Here is a 24,624-nt window from a genome sequence, read left to right as displayed (position 1 = left end):
AAGAGGCAGTCTTTTTTCCATTGGATACTCTTTCCTGCTTTGTCAAAAATTAATTGGCCATACATTTGTGGGCCCAGTTCTGGGTTCTCTATTCTATTCCATTGGTCTATGTGTCTGTTTTTGTGCCAATACCATACTGTCTTGATGATGACAGCTTTGTAGTAGAGGCTAAAGTCTGGGATTGTGATGCCTCCCGTTTTGGTTTTCTTCTTCAATATAGCTTTGGCTAATCGGGGTCTTTTGTGGTTCCATACGAATTTGAGGATAGTTTGTTCTAGCTTTGAGAAGAATGTTGGTGCAATTTTGATGGAGATTGCATTGAATGTGTAGATTGCTTTGGGTAGTAATGACATTTTCACAATGTTTATTCTTCCGATCCATGAACAGGGAATATTTTTCCATTTCTTGGTGTCTTGGAAGAATTAATATCTTAATGCTGTTGTCTCCTCCATGAACATAATATAGCTCTCATTTATTTAGAAATAAATCTATTTTTAAAACTCTTTTATTGAGGTGTGATTGACATATCAAAGGCTGTACATACTTACGTACAGAACTTGATGAGTTTAGAGATAATTAGACATTTGTAAAATCATCCCAATCTATGGCATAGACATATCAATCATCTCCAAAGCTTCTTCTTGCTCTCTTATTTTTATCATCATCATCATTAATGTATGTGCATGCACACATGAACACATGCATGCATGTGTGTGTGGTGTGAGATAAGAACATTTAACATAAGATCTACCTTCTTTGCAAAATTTTAGGCATGTAATTCAAGCCTTATAGTTAAGTAAAGGCAGAATCTCTCCAGGACTTCCGCATTTTGTACAAATGGAAGTCTCTATCCTTTGACTAATACTTCCCTATTTCTCCCTTTCCCTAGCCCCTGGAAGCCACCATTCTATTCTCTGCTTCTATGAATCTGAGTATTTTAGATTCATCATGTAAATGGTATCATGCAGTACTTAGGATTTGTCCTTCTGTATCTGGCTTCTTTCACTTAGCATAATGTCCTCCAGCTATCCATGTTGTCACAAATGGCAGAATTTACATCTTTTTTTAAGGCTGAATAATACTCTGTTGTATGTACATTTCATGTTTTCCTAATTCATCTGTCAACAGACATTTAGGTTGTTTCCTTACCTTGGCTATTATGAATAATCTTTCAATGAACGTGGGAGTGCAGAGAGCTCTTTGAGACCTTAATTTCAATTCCTTTGGATAAATACCCAGAAGGGGGATTATCAGATTACACCGTAGTTCTATTTTTAATTTTTTGAAGAGCCCTCTATGTGGTTTTCTATAGTGATGGAACCAGCTGACATTCTCACCAACAGTGCATCAGGGCTTCCTTTTCTCCACACTCTCACCTATATTTGCTATCTTTAGTTTTGTTTTTTTTTTTATCATAGGTATGAAGTGATATCTCACTGTGGTTTTGACTGGCATTTCCCTGGTGATTACTGATGTTGAGCACCATTTCATATAACTGTGAGTCACTGTATGTCTTCTTGGAGAAATATCTATTAGGTTCCTTTGTCCATTTGTGAAATTGGTCATTTGTTGTTGTTGTTTTTGCCAATGAGTTGCAGGTGCTCCTTATAAATTTTTAAAATTACCCTTTATCAGATATACAGCTTGAAAATGTTTTTCCTATTGTGTAAGTTGCCTTATGATTGTGTTGATGGCATCCTTTCTTGTGAAAAAGGTTTTCAATTTGATGTAATTTCATTTGTCCATTTTTCCTTTTTTTTTTTTTTTTGACTGCCTTTGGGGTCATATCCAAAAAATCATTGCCAAGACCACTGCCAAATAGCTATTCCCATATGTTGCTTTGTGGAATTTTACAGGTCCTAGAGTTAAGTCTTTCATCCATTTTGGGTTGATTTTTGTGTGTGGTCCAATATCTTTTTGTGTATAGTCACAGAAACATTTTATGTACGGTTAAAAATTGGATAAAGGACCCAATTTTATTTCTTTACATGTGAATACCCAGTTTTCCCAGCACCTGATATTGAAGATGCTAGCCTTTTCCCATTATGTAGTCTTGGTGTCCTTGTCAAAGATCAGCTGACTAAATATGATAAATCTTTATAAAGCTAATCTCTCAATAAAGTTTAATGATTTTCTCTGTAAAGGTATTATACACTTTCTGTTAGAGTGAAAATTCATTACTCAAAATATTTGATGTTACTGTAAATGGTATCTTCTTTTTAATTCAGTTTTGTATTTGCATCTAGCATAGAAATACTACCTTGCTAAATACTTCCTATTAATATCTATAGAGTCTTTGCAGTTCTCTCTATAAATAATTACATTATCCGCAAATAATGATAGATATGTTGTTCCTTTTATTCTCATTCTCATCATTTCCAATTTCATTTCACGTCATATCACAAGTTTGAAAACCATTTATGATAGAGACTTATTAGCACAGGGATGTGCCACAGCTACTAAAGTACTAAAAGATTTTCTAAGTGTTCTAGATTTAAATTCTTCTTACAACTACCTGCCTTTGTATTGGTGTCATGCTTGATTTGGCATGTTTTACCATTATCCTAATTCCTCCTCATTGGTACAGAGACAGTGAGCTTAGACACATATGTAGTGGTTATTAAGGCAATCAAAAGAATTATGTGGTAAGATAAATGAAAACCTATATATTAATAAATGCAAGTAACAAATTACAAATATATACTTATAACATATAAATACATATTCATAAAATATAATTATATGATATAAAATATATTCATATTATATAAATAATATAAATACATATATTTCAAATCTCTACTAGCCCTGTTCTTGTCCCCCACTTAACACAGTAAGAGTCACCTCCACTAGGCTCTTGAGGAAGTATATCAAGAGGAAGTATATACTTCCACATACAAATGGTTAATTAAAAATAAAAGCTTGAGTCCCAAATTTGGTATGGGATAATGATTCTGACTTTATGAAAATGGACTGTATGGGTTGGAATTCCTTTCAAGTTCTTGCAAAGGGCAGGCATCTGGCTACCAGAATTCTGTGTGTAGAAGTGTGAATGTCAACATTCACACTACACACAACATGGTTTGTTTTAAAAATGACTCCTGATTAGTTAAGTGCATGCAGAATGGGAGAACTACATATACATCTAATGACTCCCAATGAAGAGGAATTCTTGGCAATGCCCTGCACAAGCTAGAGTTCCCCTCCTCTGTCCCTCTGAGTAGATGGGGTCCACGGATGGCCTCCATAGTGCCTCAGCAACAATAACATATTCCTGTGCTAGAAAATCTGTTGAGCTAAACAAATGGTTTTTCAAACTTGCCCTTTTGAGCCCTTGTTGTTTCAAGAGCTATCTCTTGGTGGTGATGGGTCAATTAAGAAGCCCATCTCAGGGCCCCCCATTACAGGTACACCAGAGCAAGAGGTCGAATTTCTTATTTTTTGTAAACTATATAAAGTTAATTGAGAAGGAAATGAAAAATTCCAATCCAAAAAGCATTTTAAAGTCATAGACATGGATAAATTCCATTTTATGGAAGAAAACTTAGAATTATGAACACTTGGTAATTGTTAATTGTTAATTGCTAATAATCATGGCTGGATGAAACTTACAACATGCCTTAGAGACCAAAAGATACCACCCCAACACCTCCACTAAAAGCCCAACAATGTGTACCATGAAATTTTCAGATAATCTATCAGAATATTGTATTACCTCTACAGTAGAGGTACTGGTATAGGGTTCAAGTCATTTTTTAAATTTTAAAAATGCTGTGGGGTGTAAAGCCAAAAATGTTATTTATATGACTGTATCAGCCAGACTCACTCAGAGTCTATCTCATCACCATGATAGTGACTTTGCAACAGTCTTTTGGCATTAACGTTTGTTACGTGCTTAAACTGTATGGATAAGCATTCAACATGGTTTATAATTTTAACATCACACATAGATTTATGTGGTATAAATTTAACAAAAGAATTCAAACAGGCATTTCCTTCCAATGAAGGAAGGCACAGTGTGCAATAATTATTAAATAACAACCAATTAAAAAATAAAATCTCAGGTCATACCCATCATACTGGCCAGTAGAGACACATAACACAAAAAAAGTCCCTATCCCACCTTCCCTTCTCATACATTAATAGTCAAAGAGACAATTCCAGAAAAAAGGAGATGGTTGATGGGTTGGAACAGAGTACCAGTTTCGCTATCCAGAGATACAGGTGTGCAGAACATAAATTAAGTTATAAAAGTATAAAATTCCTATTACTTTTACAAATCTGTGTTTGAGAAATGATGGTCATGCCTGCTCAAAAGTTTGTTGAATGATGGGGTGCCTGGGTGGAACAGTCAGTTAAGCGTCCGACTTCAGCTCAGGTCATAATCTCACAGCTTGTGAGTTCAAGCCCTATGTTGGGCTCTGTGCTGACAACTTGGAGACTAGAGCCTGCTTCGGATTCTATATCTCCCTCTCTCTCTCTCTCTGCCTCTCTCCCACTTCCCTCCCACCCCCCCTCTCTAAAATGAATAAACAATAAAAAACTTTTAAGGGAAACCTGGGTGGCTCAGTCAGTTAAGCATCTGACTTTGTCTCAGATCATGATCTCACAGGTCATGAGTTCCAGTCCTGCACTGGGCTCTGTGCTGACAGCTCGGAGCCTGGAGCCTGCTTTGGATTCTGGGTTTCCCTCTTTCTCTGCCCTTCCCCCAGTCACACTCTGTGTGTTTCTCTCTCTCTTTCAAAAATAAATAAACATTAAAAAAATTTTTAAGTAGAAACTTGTTGAATGAATGTAGAGCATAACACAAAGAATGTACTGGCTGGCTAACTTTTGAGGATCAGTAACTGGTCTATAAAATACTAAAAATACTGCCTGAGGTATACATCTTAAAATACAAGACTATATATACTCAAAAGGATATATCCAAAAGCCATTTTGGAAAAAAAATGTGTTAGCTCATTTTAAAATGAGATATGTATATAGTATTTTCTTAAGTACTGTCTTGCATACATACTCTAGACCAACATTATGCAAAAGAACTTTCTGTGATGATGATGTAAGGGCTCTAAGTGTGAGCTGTTCAGGAGAGGCACCACTAGCCACAGGGGAGCACTGAGTACTTGAAGCAAATACCTCCTGGGAAACTCAATTGTACCTTTACTTCATTTAAATTAGCATGAATTCAAATAACCTCATGTGGCCAGTGGCCACCTTCATTTTTCATTTACTTCCAAAGGGCTTTCACTTTTCCTTCACAACCTTGCTCAAGGTCATCTCAAAGCCCTGCACTGTGCTTCCATAGGACATTCTGCCTTTCTTCAATTTAGAGCTTCTCCGCTGAACAGAAATTATTCCAGTATTGACTTCCCCCGTATACTAATCTACATAAAAATAGGACAGCATTTTATTAATCTTTGTCATCTCAGCATCCAGAGGAGGGCCTGACACGTGCTTGGTTCTCATTACACTTCATGAAATGAATGAACAGAAAGAAGCTATAAGCAGCTGATTAGACAGGGAAGTTCTAAATGAAAATGTAACATTTATGGAAAACTATCCTTTTGCCTGCCATTTATTTTCCGATTCACATGCATAAGAGCCATTTCTGCCTTATTGAAATCCTAGCTAAGTAGGAGAGGTAGTGTTTCTGCTCAAGTAATCTCAAGGGTGTCTGATCAAATAAGCCATATGGTGCCCTGGCAATTTACAGCTGCAACTCACCCGCTTGCTCGCCGATGAAACGGCTGGTTACGAAGTGTTAGAACCGGCGGCTTCGCTGTGCTGCAAACCTGAAAGCCACGCAACCTGCACAACACTCACCATCACCAACATCGAAGTCCTTGAACGCCAGTTCTGAGCCCGAGTCATCAAGAAGGATTTCGCCATTCAGCGTGAACATCATGGTGTGTTCGGTCATGTCCACCATGCATCCCACGACATCGCCCGCTTGCCAAGAGCGCCCATAGTGTTCGTTCCCCTGATGCCACCGCTGGGCCTAAGGGACGGAAGGGTCACTCATCAGGGAAGAAGCCAGGACAACAGGACCCTCCCACCACTACTGGTGTGACTCATAGTAGGTCTTTCTAGTAACACATCAGGAGGACGGGCTCCGTTCCACCGGGTGCACCAGCGGGCCACAACACCCTAAGTTATATGCCCATGAATTCTAAGTCCCGATGATTAACACTGTGTGCTAAGGAATCTTGAGGGAAAAAAAAATCCAAATGCTACATCATTACTTTGAGGAACAAGGACTTTAAAAATTGAACTCAACATACTTTCTATTTAAAACAAACAAACAAACCTCTATATCTTTAGAATTATTTTTTCTCACTAAAATGAATGCTTCCCAGGATTTGGGTTTTCTCTATTCTCCCAAAATACAAAGAATTATGAGTAGGGAATGAAGCTGAGAATCTATCACTGAAAATGACATTCTAGTTTTCATCTACTTCAAAATAAATTATATTCCTTGGAATCAATGGCATGGATACTTTAACAAAACAGAAATCATGAAGTATTTCAGGATACACTAAAACCTAAAAAGCTCCAAATCAAACTTAAAATTATTCTCAGGATGTTTACTGAAATCATATACCAAAAATTAAATCAACATGCCAACAATGTTTTGTATATATAGGTAAAATTTCACATTATAAATACAATTCAAACATAGTTTTGGTAAATGTGACTTTTGAATCAGTAAGTACATTCCACTGATTTATAGGTTCAAAAACAGTTATATCAATTACTTTGTCAGATAAATCTTATCATTTCCCCCTTAATCATCACCTTCATTGTGAACTGGTATGACAGGGGATATAGTCACCAATGTAAAGCAAAGATATGATTATTTTCAAGTATAATGCACTCTACTTTTTAAAAATTTATTTCAGGGGTGCCTGGGTAGCTCAGTCAGTTGAGCGTCTGACTTGGGCTCAGGTCGTGATCTCACGGTCCATGGGTTTGAACCCTGCATCGGGCTCTGTGCTGGAGCCTGGAGCTTGCTTTGGATTCTGTGTCTCCCTCTCTCTCTCTGCCCCTTCCCTGTTCACATTTTGTCTCTCTCTGTCTCTCAAAAAATAAATAAACATAAAAAACATTTTTAATAAATAAAAATTTATTTCAAAATATTAGGTTTCAATAAATGTTAGATTTTTCCATCTGAAATAAAAAACAGGTTCAGGAAGTATGGTGTTCCAATAACAAAGTGGGTCAGTTGTCCTAGAAGACACATTACTAATTTCTAGCCTAGAAATTCTGTCCCATTCATTCCTATCTCAGTACTGAAATGTCAAATCCCTCATGATTGCTTACTTGAATATTCCTTTTTTAAAAAAAGTTTTTAATGTTTTATTTATTTTTGATACAGACAGAAACAGAGCATGAGTGGAGGAGGGGCAGAGAGAGGAGACACAGAACCCAACGCAGGCCCCAGGCTCTGAGCTACCTGACAGCACAGAGCCCATCGTGGGGCTCGAACCCACGAACATGAGATCTGACCTGAGCCAAAGTTGGAGGCTTAACCGACTGAGCCACCCAGGTGCCCCTCGAATATTCCTTTTTAATTAAAAATAATTTTCTTCCTCATATGAAAGGAATGCAAATTCATGGAAGAAAATCACAGAATAGAAACAAAAGACTAAAATATCTATAATTTTATCAATCAAATATAACTATCATTCTACTGTGGCTAGTTCATATATATATATAATTTTTTATGTTTAAATAATTTATGCACATAAAATAATTTTTAAATGTTTATATAGTGTATAAATAAATAATTAAAAAGCACTGACTAGCTTCCATCTGCCCTAAGAAAGATTATAATAATGCTGAAAATGAAAACTTTTTGTGATATAAACAACACTGTCTTCAGCATTATCATGGCTATTAAATGTGTTCACCTGCTAGAGAATAAATTTCTTCTACAGAATTGCTATGTCAAAGTGTATGCGTTTTTTAATAGTTTACTTAATGTTTATTTATTTTTGAGAGAGAGCGAGAGTGAGTGCATGCAGGAGAGGGGCAGAGAGAGGGAGAGAGAGAATCTTAAGCAGGCACGGAGCCTGACACCAGGTTGAAGCTCACGTGCAGTGAGATCATGACCTGAGCTGAAACCTAGAGCCAGATGCCTGTCCCACTGAGCCCCCCAGGCCCTCCAAAGTATATTTATTTTTAATTAGCATATGTACTTTAACACTTCTGATAGACAAGGATGATTCATTTTCTTTTGGTAGTGATGTTTTTTACTTCTTGAATTTCACTATGGGGAGGGGGGAAATGTTTTGAGATCACAAGGAGAAAATTTTCCTGGGAACTATTTCTCCTGAGTCTGTGCTCCCAAAAGTCCTGATTTTACTGCACTACCCAAAAGAACAACAGGGAAGATATAGCGAGCTCTCTTTCCTCTCTCTCTCTCTCTCTCTCTCTCTCTCTCTCTCTCTCTCTGTCTCTCTCACTCACACACACACACACACACATACACACACCCCACACACAGTATGTAGATGCCTGGGACACAGCAGCCTACAGAATCCGGAGCCCACAAACTTCGGGATCTGGTGCTCAGCAGTGTGCTTACCTTGAAGCCATCGAAAGCAAAGGCACGTTCATCCGAGCCCAGCTCTTGATCCGGTTGACAACCTGGCCTGCTCCATCCAACTCTCATGTCGCCAGCAGTGACAGCCTCGAATTCAAAATACCACCTTCCTGCCTTGACTGCATAGGTTTTCTCAGCGCGGAAGATTCGGAACCTCTCCCCGGTGCCGCTACACACTTCAGCTCTGGAAGCTGTGAATGTAAAGAGATTCTGGTGACCACTGGATGGGACATTGCAAGAGGAGAGAGAACATCACATAACATCAGTAATTAAACTTACAGTTTAATAGGGGCTTCCAACGGAGAGATGGATTGTCAAACCTCAGTTACAATGCAAGGTGTGTGATGCTTCCTCCCTTAGCCTCTGTTCAGAAGGGAACTACTTTTCTGCAGGAAAAACACCTACTAGCCCCTTGGTGGTTTGGCAGCAGAATCTGAGATGAACTTGATGACATGGGTGGAAAGAAGCCAATAAAAGAAATATGAAGTGCTCTGCACAAGAAATGAGTAGATGTTTGTGAATGAGTGAGAAGAAAGAGGGAGCTGCCAGGAAGTAAGGAAGTCAGAGAAAGCCAGGAGGTAAAGAGATAAATAGAAAAGCATAACCACAGACAAATTTTCCAGACAGGATGGCTAAGGGCAAAACTCTTCCAATATCTCACATCCTCATCATAATGTTCTATACATATGTTGTGTTTAAGTTTTGAGGGGAAAACAAAAAGGTCAAGTCCAACATCAGGATCAATGTGGTGCAAATATACATACATATATACATACGTATCTGTTATATACACATATATGTTATATATGTTATATACACACACACATATGTAAAAACAAGGTGCACACAGTTTGAATATGCCAGGATGTCACAACCTCAGATCGTGGGGAGCCTGGAGCCAACACAGCCATGAGAACAGAAGCCCCTAGGAAATCATAGGGCATGGAGACAAGGGTCCCCTGAGCTGATATGTCAAAGGATAAACCATCAGCTCAGCTGAGATCTGGGTTAGATGGAAGAGGATGTTTAAGTGACGTTGACCAAAGTCACACAAGTGACAAATGGCAGAATTCTGGAGCGGCCTAATGCTACATCCTCTGTTCTTTCCACTCTGCCTCCAGTAGCTGGCACAGAGCCAGTAGGTACTGGTTAATATCTGTTCTCATCTGTCTCCTTTTTTCTTTATTTATTTTGGAGAGAGAGCGAGCGAACAAGGGAGGGGCAGAGAGAGGGGGTGGGGAGACACAGAATCCAAAGCAGGCTCCAGGCTCTGAGCTGTCAGCACAGAGCCTGGCACATGGCTTGAACCCACATACCACAAGATCATGATCTGATGAGGTCAGCTGCTTAATGGACTGAGCCACCCTGGCACCCTCATCTATTCCCCTCTTAAGAGTTTGGAAAGACATCATAAATAACAGAAATTTAATATCAGCTTAACCACGGATTTGATAAGAACAAACAACAACCATAAACGTAATCCAAGTAAGCTTTATAGGGCACCAAGAAACATACCACTAGATCACCTACTGAAGATGAGACTGGCATGAAGGGACAATGGACTAAGATGTTTCCACTGATTGCGGAACATACAAGTGAACTTATCTATTGACAAATCTTTCAAAAGCTGGGTTATGTTTCTGAATGAGCAAGTTTCATCTTTTCCCCACATACACACCTAAGAACCTTGTTGGCTCCAAGCAACAGTCATGTCTCCAGCAGAGAGAGCCTCAAGTTCAAAATGTCACCTTAATACGAATGCTCACTTATGCACGCCCACACATGCAGACACACACATGCACACACACTATGTGCTACATTCGAACATCTTACTGAAAAATAAATGCATTAATAGAGCTTAAAAATAAGACATTTATAATAACATATGGAGGACACTCCACAAACAAAATCCTCTAAAGATGAAAATGTTTGCTTCTAATGAATTCAAGTTGGGGGTAGACAGGAGCCTGAATGAGAGAGAGACATCTCTATGGTGAAGGATAAAAAATTCTCAGGTCTGTTACTTAGTAACAATGGTTTTTGAAAGATAGGACAGTAAGCTGATTTCTAAGGGGAAAAAAATCATCAGCTTTTATGATAGTTGGAGGCAGTATGAAGAACCTGTCTGGCTCATTCGGTAAAACATGCAGCTCTTGATTTCCGGGTTATGAGTTTAATCCCCACATTGGGTGTGGAGCCTACTTTAAAAAAAAAAAAAAAAGGAGAAGAAGAAGAAGAAAAGAGAATAGTTCTAAATATCGCAGTACTAAAAAGACAAAAGTCAAATTTTCAGACTTAGTATTTCCTGAAGGAACAGCACCCGGATCCATGACTTCCTTAAACCATGGTTACAACCTTCCCTGAGCTAATCTAAGACACACAGAACATGAGCCATGAGCCCTACAAACATTTGGAAATTACTTTTCATAAAAGAAAAAAGCCCTCCTGTACTTATTCTCATTTTTAATTATGTTAATATTTGCAAATAGAAACCTACGGTATGGTCTAGTATGCACAGATAAACTCCCAATTTTCTAAGCACAAAATATTCCATTCTTTAGAAAACTAAGCTACGAAACAACTCACAGGTTCTTTTCCCTTTTTATGTTTCCAGGACATTGGGCCACACTCATATGTGCACTGTATAATCAAGGAATGCAAACGAATTTTACTATCAGCTTAAATCAAACAGGTTGGAAGGGAAATTTGTATAAAAAATATAACAGATAATTTCCTCAAAAGCCCACTACAAATTTCTCTTGGTAATAAGACTTACCATGAATCCTCTCCACTAATACTGGTAATGAAAATAGGGGACAGTATATGGAAAATACATGGCAATAATGATAACGATACTGAATTTCTCCCCCTGACCTTAGCTGCCGCATCTTTCATACACCTCCTCAAAGAGCCTCAACCTGAACTAGAAACACACACGCTATTCACAGACACCATTATGCAAGGGACGTGTAACCTCCATGGATCTTCCTCCAAATGCCCGTGTGATTCACAGCTCCTACTCTGTATTTCTCACATTGGTGTAGGGCAGTTCACAACCATGGTGTAAAGAAGCAAGAGTTCAGCATTCTGTTCCTTGATGAAATGCTAATACTTAATGAAAATCTGGATCTACAGGAGTTTAAAAAAAGAAGATCCAGGCAATCTGCAAGAAATTTCTTTTGCATATTCTGCGGCACCCATCATCTGGACACAAAGGAGGTGCTCTTTAAGTGCCTGCGAAACTGAATCTAGGAATAGACTCTTCCAAGCCCTGGACATGGAAATCCAGACAAATACGTGTTGGGCAAGCACCAGTCTCAAAGGTATAGAACGTTCCTCCAAATTCTTATGCTTTCCTTGATGTTAAACACTCTACATTTGTAGAAGCTTGGTGGGTCATTGTGTCTCATATAAGTATGTATGAATGATTTTCTTATATTGTTATAATGAGCATAATGGTAATTGACATTAAAAACAAGAGCAGTTAGCAGATGTATTCCCAATGAATTTTACCAAGAATACTGATATTCAAAGAAGAAGAAAATAAGGAATTATGTATTTAACAAGCCACCTCAAGATAAAAGATAAGGTCTGATAGAATCCTGTGTTCCCAGTACCCCACAGATCTTAGCACAGAGAGGCCACACACCAATAACTGATCAAATGGAGCCTAAGGCATCCATACATGCTATACTCCAAACTGTACTTTTAAAAGATACTTACCACTAGAGGGCAGTCAAGGTCTAATTATGTATTGAAAATATCTCTTCTTTACCATATGCTATGAAGGCAGGCAGGCTAGTCTCTTTAACAATTGTTACACGTACCTAAAATCCTGCAAGTGTGTTTATACAATAATTTTAAAAAATTATTGATATTAACCAATCATTCTTTTAGCCTCTTGGTATTATTTTTGATCAAACAATTTAAACCTTGATAAAACCTTACAATAAGAATAACTTAGTTTTTCAAATGTTTTATAATGTTATTTAGAAGAATACTCCAAAGATACTAAATATCACATACCGAGTTTGTACTCAATCTGGACTATGTAAGCATTCTGCCGATGAATAGAAAATAAATTGTAACCCTGATTTAATTACATAGGGTCAGGGGCATCTGTGTGGCTCAGTCAGTTAAGCGTCTGACTCCAAATCAGGACACGATCTCATGGTTCCTGGGATGGAGCCGCGTTGTCAGGCTGCGTGCCGACATCACAGAGCCAGCTTGGTATTACTTCTGTTGCTCTTTCTCTCTGCCCCTACCCCACTCATGCGCTCTCGCTCTCTATCTTTCCTTCTCCCTCACTCTCAAAATAAGTAAATAAATTTAAAAGGAATTGCATAGGGTTAGATTCAAATTTATCAAAAGTTTAATGCCCTTTTTTTTTTTAAATACCAGCAAGGGCAATATAGCCAGGTACATCTTTAATCCTATCTCCGTCATCACCAGCTTTATTTTGCTTTATTCTATAGAATCTCTCCCATCTATCTTTTAATCTCCATTTCCCCCATCCTTGTTCTGAACATCACAAATTTTCCTAAGCCTCCCAACTGGTCTCTCTATCTCTGAGCATTCTCCCTCTCCAATCTGTTCCTTCCCACTGTTGCCGTTGCCATAGTTACATCCCTCTTGTAAACTGTGATCACACATCAAGCTTTTGCTTTAAAACTTCCTGGAGCTGGAACTCCCTGCACACATTTATCCACATTTTTTTTTAGCTGGGCTTTCAAGATATTCCATATTGTGTCCTAATCCTTCACCTGTGACCCACAGTGTTTTCTCCCTATGTATAGCCTATAATTTGCCCTAACTAGACTACCAATCATCCCTCAACTCCCTCAACTCTTTCTATGTTTGGTTATATCAGACACGCTTTCCCTCTAGCAAAAATGCCCTGACTCACCTACTGTCTACTTGTTGACAAATGGATCCCTTCAACATCTAACCCAGATGCCATATTCTCCCCTATTGGCTCCTTCCATCAGAAAATAAATCTTTCTTATGTATTTTCTACAAAGATCAGTCAAATCCCTACTATGGAGTAGTCATGCTATTGGATACTGGGACATACTGGTGAGCAGGAAACAGGATGTCAGCCTCCACTTGCAGAGTACACGATACTAGCCTCGCTGGTCCTTTCTCACTCATGTAACTTCAGTGAGACAACCTTCCCCATCAACAGTCAGTTCCTCTCTCTAAATTCCTAATGGCAGAATCCATGCCATCCTCTGATAACCACTTTTTCCTCCTCGTTTTCTCATTTCCCACGCAAACACATTCACTTTTCGAACACATTAACCTCTTCCTGGGCTTCCCTTCCTTATCTGCGGAGCTTTCTACATTTTTTAATGTTTTATTATTTATTTTTGAAAGAAAGACAGATCGTGAGTAGTGGAGGGGCAGAGAGAAAGGGAGACACAGAATCCGAAGCAGGCTCCAGACTCTGAGAGGTCAGCACAGAGCCTGACATGGGGCTCGAACTCATGAACTATGAGATCATGACCTGAGACACCAGGTGTCCCTATCTGCCCAGCTTTCTAGATTCTAGAGCCCTAGTTCTCTTCTTTGCTGTCCACCCCAATCTTTGGTTTCAGGATCTTTGTTCTTCTCAACATCTATACTTGCTATGCTGATCTTGCTAGCAAATAAGAGACTGTCACCAATACCGGCTCATAGTCTTCAATTTCAACTGGATCATTAGGGTTTCTCTGCAATCATTTCATCTGTTTGCAGCTAGCTCTCTGCTCCACCCCACAAAACAGCTATAGCTAACCTTTATTGCTGTGTGACATCAGCAGGAATGTCAGAGTAAAGATCTCCAAAAATCCTCTTCCATAAAAGTGCTAAGAACACTGGGGAAAAAACTGTCAAAATCAACTTTTTCAGAGCTCTGGAAATTAACCAAAGCCTGGCAACAATCTGGAAAGTGTTAATCAAAATGGATGAATGTTTGTAAGGACAGCAGGCTTCCTGGTATTTTAACTTGGGTTAGTGCTATCCCCTTCTTGCTAGGTACACGGCACACTGGAAACCAATAGCTTCTCAATTACAGTGAAAAGCAGTAACCTGGAAGCCTCTACAGTGAAAAGCAGTAACCTGGAAGCGAACAGAATGGAGTTGGAATTCCTCCAAAGCCCAATTCACAGGTAACTGTCATTATTTTCCTTTCATAGTAGTTCATCAGAAAAATCCCGCTGCAAGGCCTATCTGTATTTGCTCTGACTCTGTTTGCCCAATGCAAACAATCATTTCCCCAAAGGCATTTGCTGAAAATAATCAGAGGCAATTTTTTAACATTGCAGCTGCTTGACGTGACAATAACAGTGAGGCAAACAACAAGCTGACCGGCAATGTCAAAAGAAGAGGTAAGGAATGAGATGTCCTTAGTAGGTTGTACAAAGTTCCAGTGTAATCCTGGGAAAGCCACACTCACGCCCATGGCTGTGTGTGTGTGTGTGTGTGTGTGTGTGTGTGTGTGTGTGTGTTCAGGAAAGGCCAGAGAAGGCCGCAAGTTCTCACCTCTGGGACACCGTAAGTTTCCACAGAAGCGGTAAGAGAAGGCTAAGGTGAGGACTGCCTGGTTGTGCACTGGAGACACACAGAGCCCCTCCCTCAACAAAGACAGGGAGACTTGAAAGTGCCAGGCATTTAGAGAAGTCTCTGTCCAATCACTAGTTGACCATGAGGCTAATGAAACAGACACTACAAAATCTACAAGATTAGTTAAATAAGTCATTAAACAAACAAATGACGATTACAACAAGCACAATAACAAATTGAGGGAAAGGGGAGATTCCAGAGCTGCTATGTTACGTCATTTAAAATGTCCGATTTTTAACAAAAATAGGGTGACATGCAAAACAACAAGAAAGTATGTCTCCTACAGCAGAAATAAAGGAGTCGGAAATTGTCCCTGAGGAAGCCCAGATATTGGACTTATTAGACAAAGACTTTACCTATTTTATTTTATTATTTTTAAAAATTTTTATGTTTATTTTTGAGAGAAAGAGAGAAAAACAGCAGGAGAGGGGCAGAAAGAGAGGGAGACACAGAATTTGAAGCAGGCTCCAGGCTCTGAGCTGTCAGCACAGAGCTTGACACGGGCTTGAACCCAGGAGCTGTGAGGCCATAACCTGAGCTGAGATCAGACGCTTAATCAGCTGAGCCACCCAAGCACCCCATAAATTAGCTATTTTAAATTATGTCCAAAGAACTAAAAGAAACAATGTCTAAAGAACAAAAGAAAATTATGAGAACAAGGCTTCACCAAAAAGACCTTAACAATAAAGATACAGAGATTATAAAAGATAACCTTATAGAGATTCCTGAAAAGTACAGTAACTTTAGTTAAAAATCCACTAGAGGAGCTCAACTGTAGGTTTAAGCTAGCAGAAGACAGAATCAAAGAATTTAAGGATAGATCCACCAAGATTATTAAGTATGGAAAACGGGGGGAGGAAGGAATGAAGAAAAACAACCTCAGAAACCCTTAGGATACAATCAAGCGTGAAAATACACACATAATGGGCATCTCAGCAAAAGAAGAGAGGAAAAGGGCAGAAAAAATATTTAAGAAACAATATTTTGAAACATTCGTTTGCAAATTTGAAACATTCATTTGCAGTTCCAAGAAGCTCCACAATCCAAGCAGAAATCTACACTAACTACATCATAATGAAATTACCAGAAGACAAACAATCTTGAAAGCACCAAGAGAAAAGCGACACATCACAAACAAGGATCTTCAATAAGAGTAATGGCCAGTGTCGCATCAGAAAACATGGGGGCCAGAAGGCAGCGAGAGGACATATACATAGTGCTAAAGGAAAAGAAAAAAGCCATCCTAAAATTCTATATTCAGCAAATCATCACTGTTCTCTTCAAGTCTTCTGACACAGTCTAGCCCTTTCTTACTCTTGTCCCTTAGCAAATAAGCTCATTGTATATTTCAATAAAAAGTAGTTACCACGTAACAAGAATTCCCTGTGTTTCATCCTGATTTTCCATGAATACAGGTTTATACCTTCTCTTTAATCCTTAGCTTTTACAAACTGTATTTAGGGGAGCAGGTATTCTCCCCATTATATTAGGCCAGTCCCTTCATCCACCCTCTGATTTCACCCCCCACCCACTCAGACCCTATATTTGATCCAGCTCCACTGCTTTATTTTCAACCTTCTGCTTTCTGCTGGTCCTTTCCTTAGCATACAAACATGTCCATATGTCTCCTTTAAAAAAAATGAAATCTTTAATCTTTAATCCTTTCTTCCTCTCTTGCAGTAGCCTCAGCTTCACACTTGTATCCAGAACTGAGTCCTGGTAGCTGACTAGTGTCTCTCATGCATTTCTAACTGAAAGTGTTGACAATCGAACTTGCAAAATCCCCAGTATCCCACCTCTATCTGCTCTGAATCCTGTGTTCCCTGTGAATGTGGATGTACTTGGCATCTACCAACGCGGAAACCATCCCTGACACTCTCTTTGTCCTTCTGCTGATTCTACTTCTAAATGTCAAACAATTCTGCCCTATTGTCTCTATTCGCAATATTGCCTAAGCTCGGGCTGTCAATACTCCTCAACACACTTGGGTAGCCCCTAAACTACTGTCCTCACCTCCACTTTTGTTCCCATTCAACCCATACTCCCAAGAGTCACTAGTTTTTTTTTAATAGAAAAATGTTTTTTTTTTTCTATCTCTGCCTCCTCTACTTCATTTCCTGCCACTTCTCAAAATCTACATTCGACTCTGCAAAGCTGAAATCACCATGTGTGGCGCTCCTTTGTGGCTCTAGGCTCTTCTACATACCATTCTCTCGGCCGGAATACATGGGACTTGGTTGATTCCTATGCATCCTTCTAAAGATTACCCTTGCTTTCCTACTTTTAAGTAGGTAAAGTAGGTGGTTTTAAAACATGTCTACAAATATTTTGTCATATTTCCTTTCAAAAAGTGTGGGCTTGAGTGTGGGCTCTTTAAGTGACTCACTTCTAACAAACAGAATATGGTAGAAGTAACTGTAATGGGCACTGAGGTCTCCATCTCAGGCTGTCTCTTATTCATGCTGTGGGAAATCACAGAGAAATAAAGAAACAGATCCCATTCACAATTGCACGAAAAACCATAAAATACCTAGGAATAAACCTAAAGATGGAAAAGACCTGTATGCTGAAAACTATAGAAGACCTATAAAGGAAATTGAAGAAGACACAAAGAAATGGAAAAATATTCCATGCTTGTGGATCAGAAGAATAAACATTGTTAAAATGCCATTATTACCCAAAGCAATTTACACATTCAATGCCATCCCCAACAAAGTTGCACCAGCATTCTTCTCAAAGCTAGAACAAACTATCTTAAATTTCGTATGGAACCACAAAAAAACCCTGAATAGTCAAAGTAATATTGAAGAAGAAAACCAAAATGGGAGGCATCACAATCCCAGACTTCAGCCTCTACTACAAAGCTGTCATCATCAAGACAGTATGGTATTGGCACAAAAACAGACACATGAACCAATGGAATAGAATAGAGAGTCCAGAACTGGATCCACAAGTGTATGGCCAATTAATCTTTGACAAAGCAGGAAGGAGTATCCAATGGAAAAAAACCAGCCTCTTCAACAAGTGGTGTTGGGAGAGCTGGACAGCAACGTGTAGAAGAATGAAATTAGACCACTTTCTTACACCATTCATAAAAATAAACTCAAAATGGATAAAGGAACTGAATGCGAGACAGGAAACCATTGAAACCCTAGAGAGAAAGCAGGAAGTAGCCTAGCAATTTCCTCCTTGACACATCCCCAGAGGCAAGGGAATCAAGAACAAAAATGAACTATTGGGACCTCATCAAGATAAAAAGCTTCTGCACAGCAAACGAAACAATCAAAAAAACTAATAGGCAATCGACAGAATGGGAAAAGATAGTGGCAAATGGCATATCAGATAAAGGGCTAGTGTCCAAAATCTATAAGGAACTCACTAAACTCCATACCTGAAAAACAAATAATCCAGTGAAGAAATGGGCAGAAGACTTGAACAGACACTTCTTCAAAGAGGACATCCAGATGACCAACAGGCACGTGAAATGATGCTCAGCATCACTCATCATCAGGGAAATACAAATCAAAACCACACTGAGATACCACCTCATGCCGGTCAAAGTGGCTAAAATGAACAAATCAACAGACTATAGATGCTGACGAGGATGTGGAGAAATGGGCACCCTCCTACACTGTTGGTGGGAATGTAAACTGGTGCAGCCACTCGGGAAAACAGTATGGAAGTTCCTCAAAAAACTATCAGTAGAACTCCCCTATGACCCAGCAATTGCAGTGCTAGGGATTTACCCAAAGGATACAGAAGTGCTGATGCACAGGAGCACATGTACCCCAATGTTCATAGCGGCACTTTCTACAATAGCCAAATCATGGAAAGAGCCTAATGTCCATCACCTGATGAATGGATCAAAAAGATGTGGTATACATATACAACGGAGCACTACATAGCAATAAGAAAGAATGAAATCTGGCCATTTGTAGTAACGTGGATGGACCTCGAGGGTGTCATGCTAAGTGAAATAAGTCAGGCGGAGAAGGACAGATACCATATGTTTGCATTCATAGGTCTAACAGGAGAAACCTAACAGAGGACCATAGAGAGGGGAAGGGGGGAAGAGAGTTGGGGAGAGAGAGGGACACAAACCATGAGAGATTACTGAATACTGAAAACGAACCGTGGACTGAAGAGGGAGGAGGAGGGGGGAAGGGGATGATGGTTATGGATGGGGGCACTTCTGGGGAGAAGCACTGGGTGTTATATGGAAACCAATTTGACAATAAACTATTATAATTTAAAAAAATAAAAAATAACTTAAAAAATAAATAAAACATAATCATCATTGATTATTTTTTCTGGCATATACTGCACATCTCCTTGTATAAGGCAAAATGTACTCGACCACATATATTTTTTTTAAACAGAACATTTCTTTTGTTTGTTTGAATGGGTAATGCAAATAGAGCACAGAATTATTTTAAAAAATCATATGCGGCAAAATGTAAATCTCCCCTCCCACAGCTGTCTGTCAGCTATCTGGTTATCCTTTCCTGGAAGCAATCACTGTTACTATTGTTTTCTGTGTCTTTCCAGAGTCAGTCTGTGCATATGCAAGCATTTACATATATTCTTGTTTATGATGCAAATTGTACCATGTTCTTTGCAGAGTTCAGAACTTTGCTATTTTACCTTAATGTGATAGATACATCTGAGATTGTTTCCTATTGGTACTTCATTACATGTAAGAACTTCATAATAGTCCTCTGTATGAATGTAACATGATACTGTTAAGCAGCTCCCATGTTCCAGAGTGTTATCAAATCTGGTGCTTTGTTTTACTTTACGGTGTGTGTGTGTGTGTGTGTGTGTGTGTGTGTGTGTGTGTATGAGGATGTGTTAGGGAGCTAAGAGACTATACTCCTCATTTCATTCATATTATTCTGCTGGACTGTGTAAGTCTCCTCTATAGCTTTTTCCCTTTCCCCTAATCCTTGATCATGAAAGGCATTTCCTCACTCCATGTCCACAACTGGTATCATTCCCATGTGTGTACTGTTTTTCCCTGGACAGGTTTGTGTTTTTGTAAGTGGTAAGGTACTTAGAAATTATATTATTAGTATTATATCACTGCTCTATTTCATCCTTCATGGTCATTGCTTCTGAATTGCTGCATGCTATATTTTAACATTTCTATTATTTTTATCTAACATTTCCAGAAATAGGCACATAGGACACTTTCAGCTTTCACTGTCACAAATAATGCTATAACAAACACATTCCTTCATACCTGTGTCTAGAACTATACAAGAGTGTTTCCATATCTGGTGTGGCATCTTCTGGGTCATACTCATGGTTTCTACATAATACAAGCTTTACACACAACAAATTTGCCAAGTTATACTTCCAACTGAAATGCACAGGGTTCTTATTGTGTCACATCTGTGTCAACATATGGTATCATACAGCTTTCTAATTATTTTAATTTATTGGATATAAAGCTAAAATATTTTATTTTTCATTTCTCTAATGATTAGGGAGGTCTGAAATATCTTCATGTGTTTTTTGATGAATGAAGTTTCCCTTACTATGCACATATATTGCCTATTTGTCTTTTTTTATTAAAGGTAGCTGACAAATGTCATTGTATTATTTTCATATTACAACATAATGATCTAATATTTGTATATATTAAAAAATGATGACTACAAGTCTAGTTAACATGATGCTATATAATTAATAAATATTCATATACCTGATATATCTATTCATTAAAAATTACATTTAGGGGCACCTAGGTGGCTCAGTTGGTTAAGTGTCCGACTTCGGCTCAGGGGTACAAGCCCCACGGCAGTATTTGTGCTGACAACTCAGAACCTAGAGCTGCTTCAGATTCTGTCTCCCTCTCTCTCTGCCCCTTCCCTGCTCATGCTCTGTCTCTGTCTGTCTCTCACAAAATGAATAAACATTATTTATTGTTTAAATAAATTAAAAAAAATTTTTAAGTTACATTTAATAGGTCACTTCACTTCAAAGAGGGCTCATGAGGCTGTGAAGCCAGAAGCTCTAACACTGGCCAAAGAATGAAGTGAGCCACAGGATGCCACAGTCATTCAACAGTGCCATCTTCCCAAGGAGACATGATGTATAGCCAGCCACTCATAACTGTGAGAATTGACTCAGAATAATCCATGACTGGTGATGTGGGAAAATAAATAAATGTCAGAAAGTTTAACCAAAACAAAAAAAAATACATTTAAGATTTGTTCACTCTTTGAAAGATCTGTAAAGTCAATAAATCCCTGAGAAGACTGACAATGACAGAAAAAGAGAAATATAAACTGTGAATACCAAAAATGGAAAGAGGTGGCACTACAAACCCTACAAACATTAAAGGGACAATAAGGGGACATTAGAACAATTGTATGCCAATAAATATGGCAATTTAGATGAATTTACTGAATTCGTGAAATTTATGAATTTGTTAATTTAGTGAAAAAAAAACTTACCAAAAATAATATACGAGGAAACAGAAAATCTAAATATCGCCCATAGCTCTTAAGGATATTAAATTCATCATCAAATACCTTTTCTAAAATGTAGGACTATATGTCCAGATGGTTCTAATCACAAATTCTAGAAGACAATTCAGTAAAAAATAATACAAAACTATCTCAAATTCAGAAAACAAGGGGAACATTTCCCAACTTGTATCCAAAGCCAGTATTATCCTCATATCAAAAACTGACAAATATATGTTGCAAGAAAGGCAAATTACATACCAGTATTGCTTATGAATATAGATACAAAAATCCTTAACAGAATAGCAAAGGGAATTCTGGTATAAATAAAAATGGATAACGTACCTTGACTAAGTAGAGTTATACTAGAAATGCAAACTTGTTTTAACATTCAAAAATCAATGTTATTCACAGTATTCACAGAATACAGAATAAAGGAGAAGAAATACAATCTCAATAAACGTCAAAAAAAAAGTATTTGACAAAATTCAACATTCCATTCATAATAAAAAGCTCCCAGAAAACTAGGAAGAGAGAAGAATTTCTTCGTGGTGATAAAGGGCATCCACACCTACAATTAACATCATACTTCATGACGAAACAATAAAACTTTTTTTCTTTTCAGACTGGGAATAAGGCAGGATAACCTCTCTCACCACTTCTATTAACACTAATTCTTTACCAGTATGATAAGTCAAAAGACAAACTAGCACGATAATTATAAAGGAAAAAGTAAAACCTTTCTTTGGGTTGGGGGAGATCTCATGGTTATGTAGGTAGAAAATCCTATAAAATTTATACACAAAAAAGAAAAAGAGAAAGAAAAAAAAGATAAATTCTGCCAGATGACAGGATCTAATAATAATATATACATATCAATTGCATTTCTCATATTCAACATACCCATCTTTCAACTGGAAGATGAAATCAAAACTAATTTCATTTATAATAGTTTCCAAAATAACAGATACTTCTAAAAATAATGGGCAAGACGTCTACTCTGAAAGTAGTAGATAAACCAGAGAGGACCAAAATAAACAGAAGGATAGGTCTCGTTCATGAATTTATCAGCTAAATATTGTTAAAATGTCAATTCTCTCCTAATTAACCTATAAAGCCAACCATAATCCCATCACCAAATTGTCAAGTGGAATCTAAAATTCATAAAGAAATGCAAAGAAAAAAGGAGCCTGAAAAGCCACTTAAAGAAGAAGTTACCCTACCTGATTTTAAGATTTGCTATAAGGTGGTAATAATAAAGACAGCAATGTGGTATTAACTTAAGGATAGACATACAGATGAATATAACACAATGGTCAATAGATATTTGACAAAGGTGACAATGTAACTTAAATGGGAAAGGACAATTTGGTGCAACCGATGGTGCTAAGACAGCTGAATATACATCTGGACAAAAATGAACCTTGAACCTTAGTCTCCTATCACAAACAAATCAACTAAGATTATAGATCTAAATGAAAAGGTTAAAAATCATAAAACCTCTGGAAGAAAGCACCAAAGAAAATCTTTGTTTTTGCACAGGCTAAGATTGCAACCTATTCAAGATTTCAACATACAACCATGAAGGGAAAAAATCATAAACGGACCTCATCAAAATTAAGAATGTTCTGCTCTTTGCAACATCTCATTAAGAAAATGGAAGCGAACTCACATACTGGGAGGAGCTATTTCCAATATCTGACATAGACCTTATGTCCATAAAATTTATATACATACACAAATAAATTTACAATTACATATACTTACGATTCAATAAAGAGAAGACAAAACAACCCAATTTTTAAAATGGATATATATTTGAAAAAAACACTTATACCAATGGCCAGTAAGTGCAAGAAAACATTTCAATACTATGATTCATGAGGAAAATGAGAATTAAAACTATTACTAAGATTGCTTTTTGCATCTATCAAAATAGTTAAAATCAGAAAGATTCACTACCGATTCTTGGCCAGGATGTGGGAGCAGCCATCCTCACAGGGTTACTACTGTGAGGACTAAGTAACTGCATAAGGTCTTAGAAATATTTCTGCACCTGATGAACACTGTATATAACCATTAACTATTATTACTATTTATGGTCTGGACTTTTATGCACAGATAGTACACTGAAAATAGTCATCAGAGAATATTTAGGATACATTTTTTAAAACTTTTTTCAAAAACATATGGCCACTATAAGGAAACACACAGAGTTTATTTCATTTTTGCCAATTTTAAAATATGAATATTCATACCAACTCAGACTTCAGGCAAAGGTAAGGAACTGATCATTTAAAAAAATTTTTAAAGTTTTCTTATTTATTTTTGAGAGATAGAGAGAGACAGCGTGAGCAGGGGAGGGTCAGAGAGAGAGGGAGACACGGAATCCAAAGACAGGCTCCAGGCTCTGAGCTGTCAGCACAGAGCCTGATGCAGCGCCCAAACCCACGAACTGTGGATCATGACCTGAGCCGAAGTCAGACACTTAACCAACTGAGCCACCCAGGACCCCCAAGGAACTGATCATTTTAAACCACATTCTTAAGCGTATTATTTAAGGAGAATGTGTTCTTTATAGAACCTCTGAAAATCTATTCTTCAATACATATTTCTTGAGTGCCTATTCTAATGTGCTTACCTTAATGCAAAATGTTGCACTAATTAATGAATATCACCTATAGGTATGAGTGAAAATAATGAAGGTTATGAAGAGAGTTGCTCCCACAAATTAAACCAGGAGAGCTGAAGGAAAGCCTGCGGGAAGAGGGCAGGGGCGATATCAGGGTTAAGAGAGCTAACCTCAGACTCTCTGGGAATGTAAACCCATTTCTTCTCCTTGCAGAACCACTGTGGTCCTGAGACATTCTCCTGAGAGATGAACCTAATTCTGTGTGTCCTCAGGGGAAAAAAATGCTCGGAACTACCTAAATTACAAACTAA

General features: G+C 38.0%; 1 protein-coding gene across 1 annotated transcript in view; it reads right to left on the bottom strand.

The window, feature by feature from the left end:
• RYR2 (ryanodine receptor 2) overlaps positions 1–24,624 on the bottom strand; it is a 526,329-nt gene that overhangs the window by 252,174 nt on the left and 249,531 nt on the right. Inside the window, exons 28-29 of the mRNA XM_029919427.1 lie at positions 8,588–8,796; positions 5,824–5,998 (exon numbers count right to left, since the gene is read on the bottom strand). Coding sequence (XP_029775287.1) covers positions 5,824–5,998; positions 8,588–8,796 — 384 coding nt within the window. The remainder of the gene's footprint in view (positions 1–5,823; positions 5,999–8,587; positions 8,797–24,624) is intronic.

The sequence above is a fragment of the Suricata suricatta genome, chromosome 2, assembly GCF_006229205.1.
Source record: "Suricata suricatta isolate VVHF042 chromosome 2, meerkat_22Aug2017_6uvM2_HiC, whole genome shotgun sequence".
NCBI classification, from domain to species: domain Eukaryota; kingdom Metazoa; phylum Chordata; class Mammalia; order Carnivora; family Herpestidae; genus Suricata; species Suricata suricatta.
The sequence above is the reverse complement of the archived record's forward strand: the minus strand, read 5'-3'. Positions and strand labels throughout refer to the sequence as shown.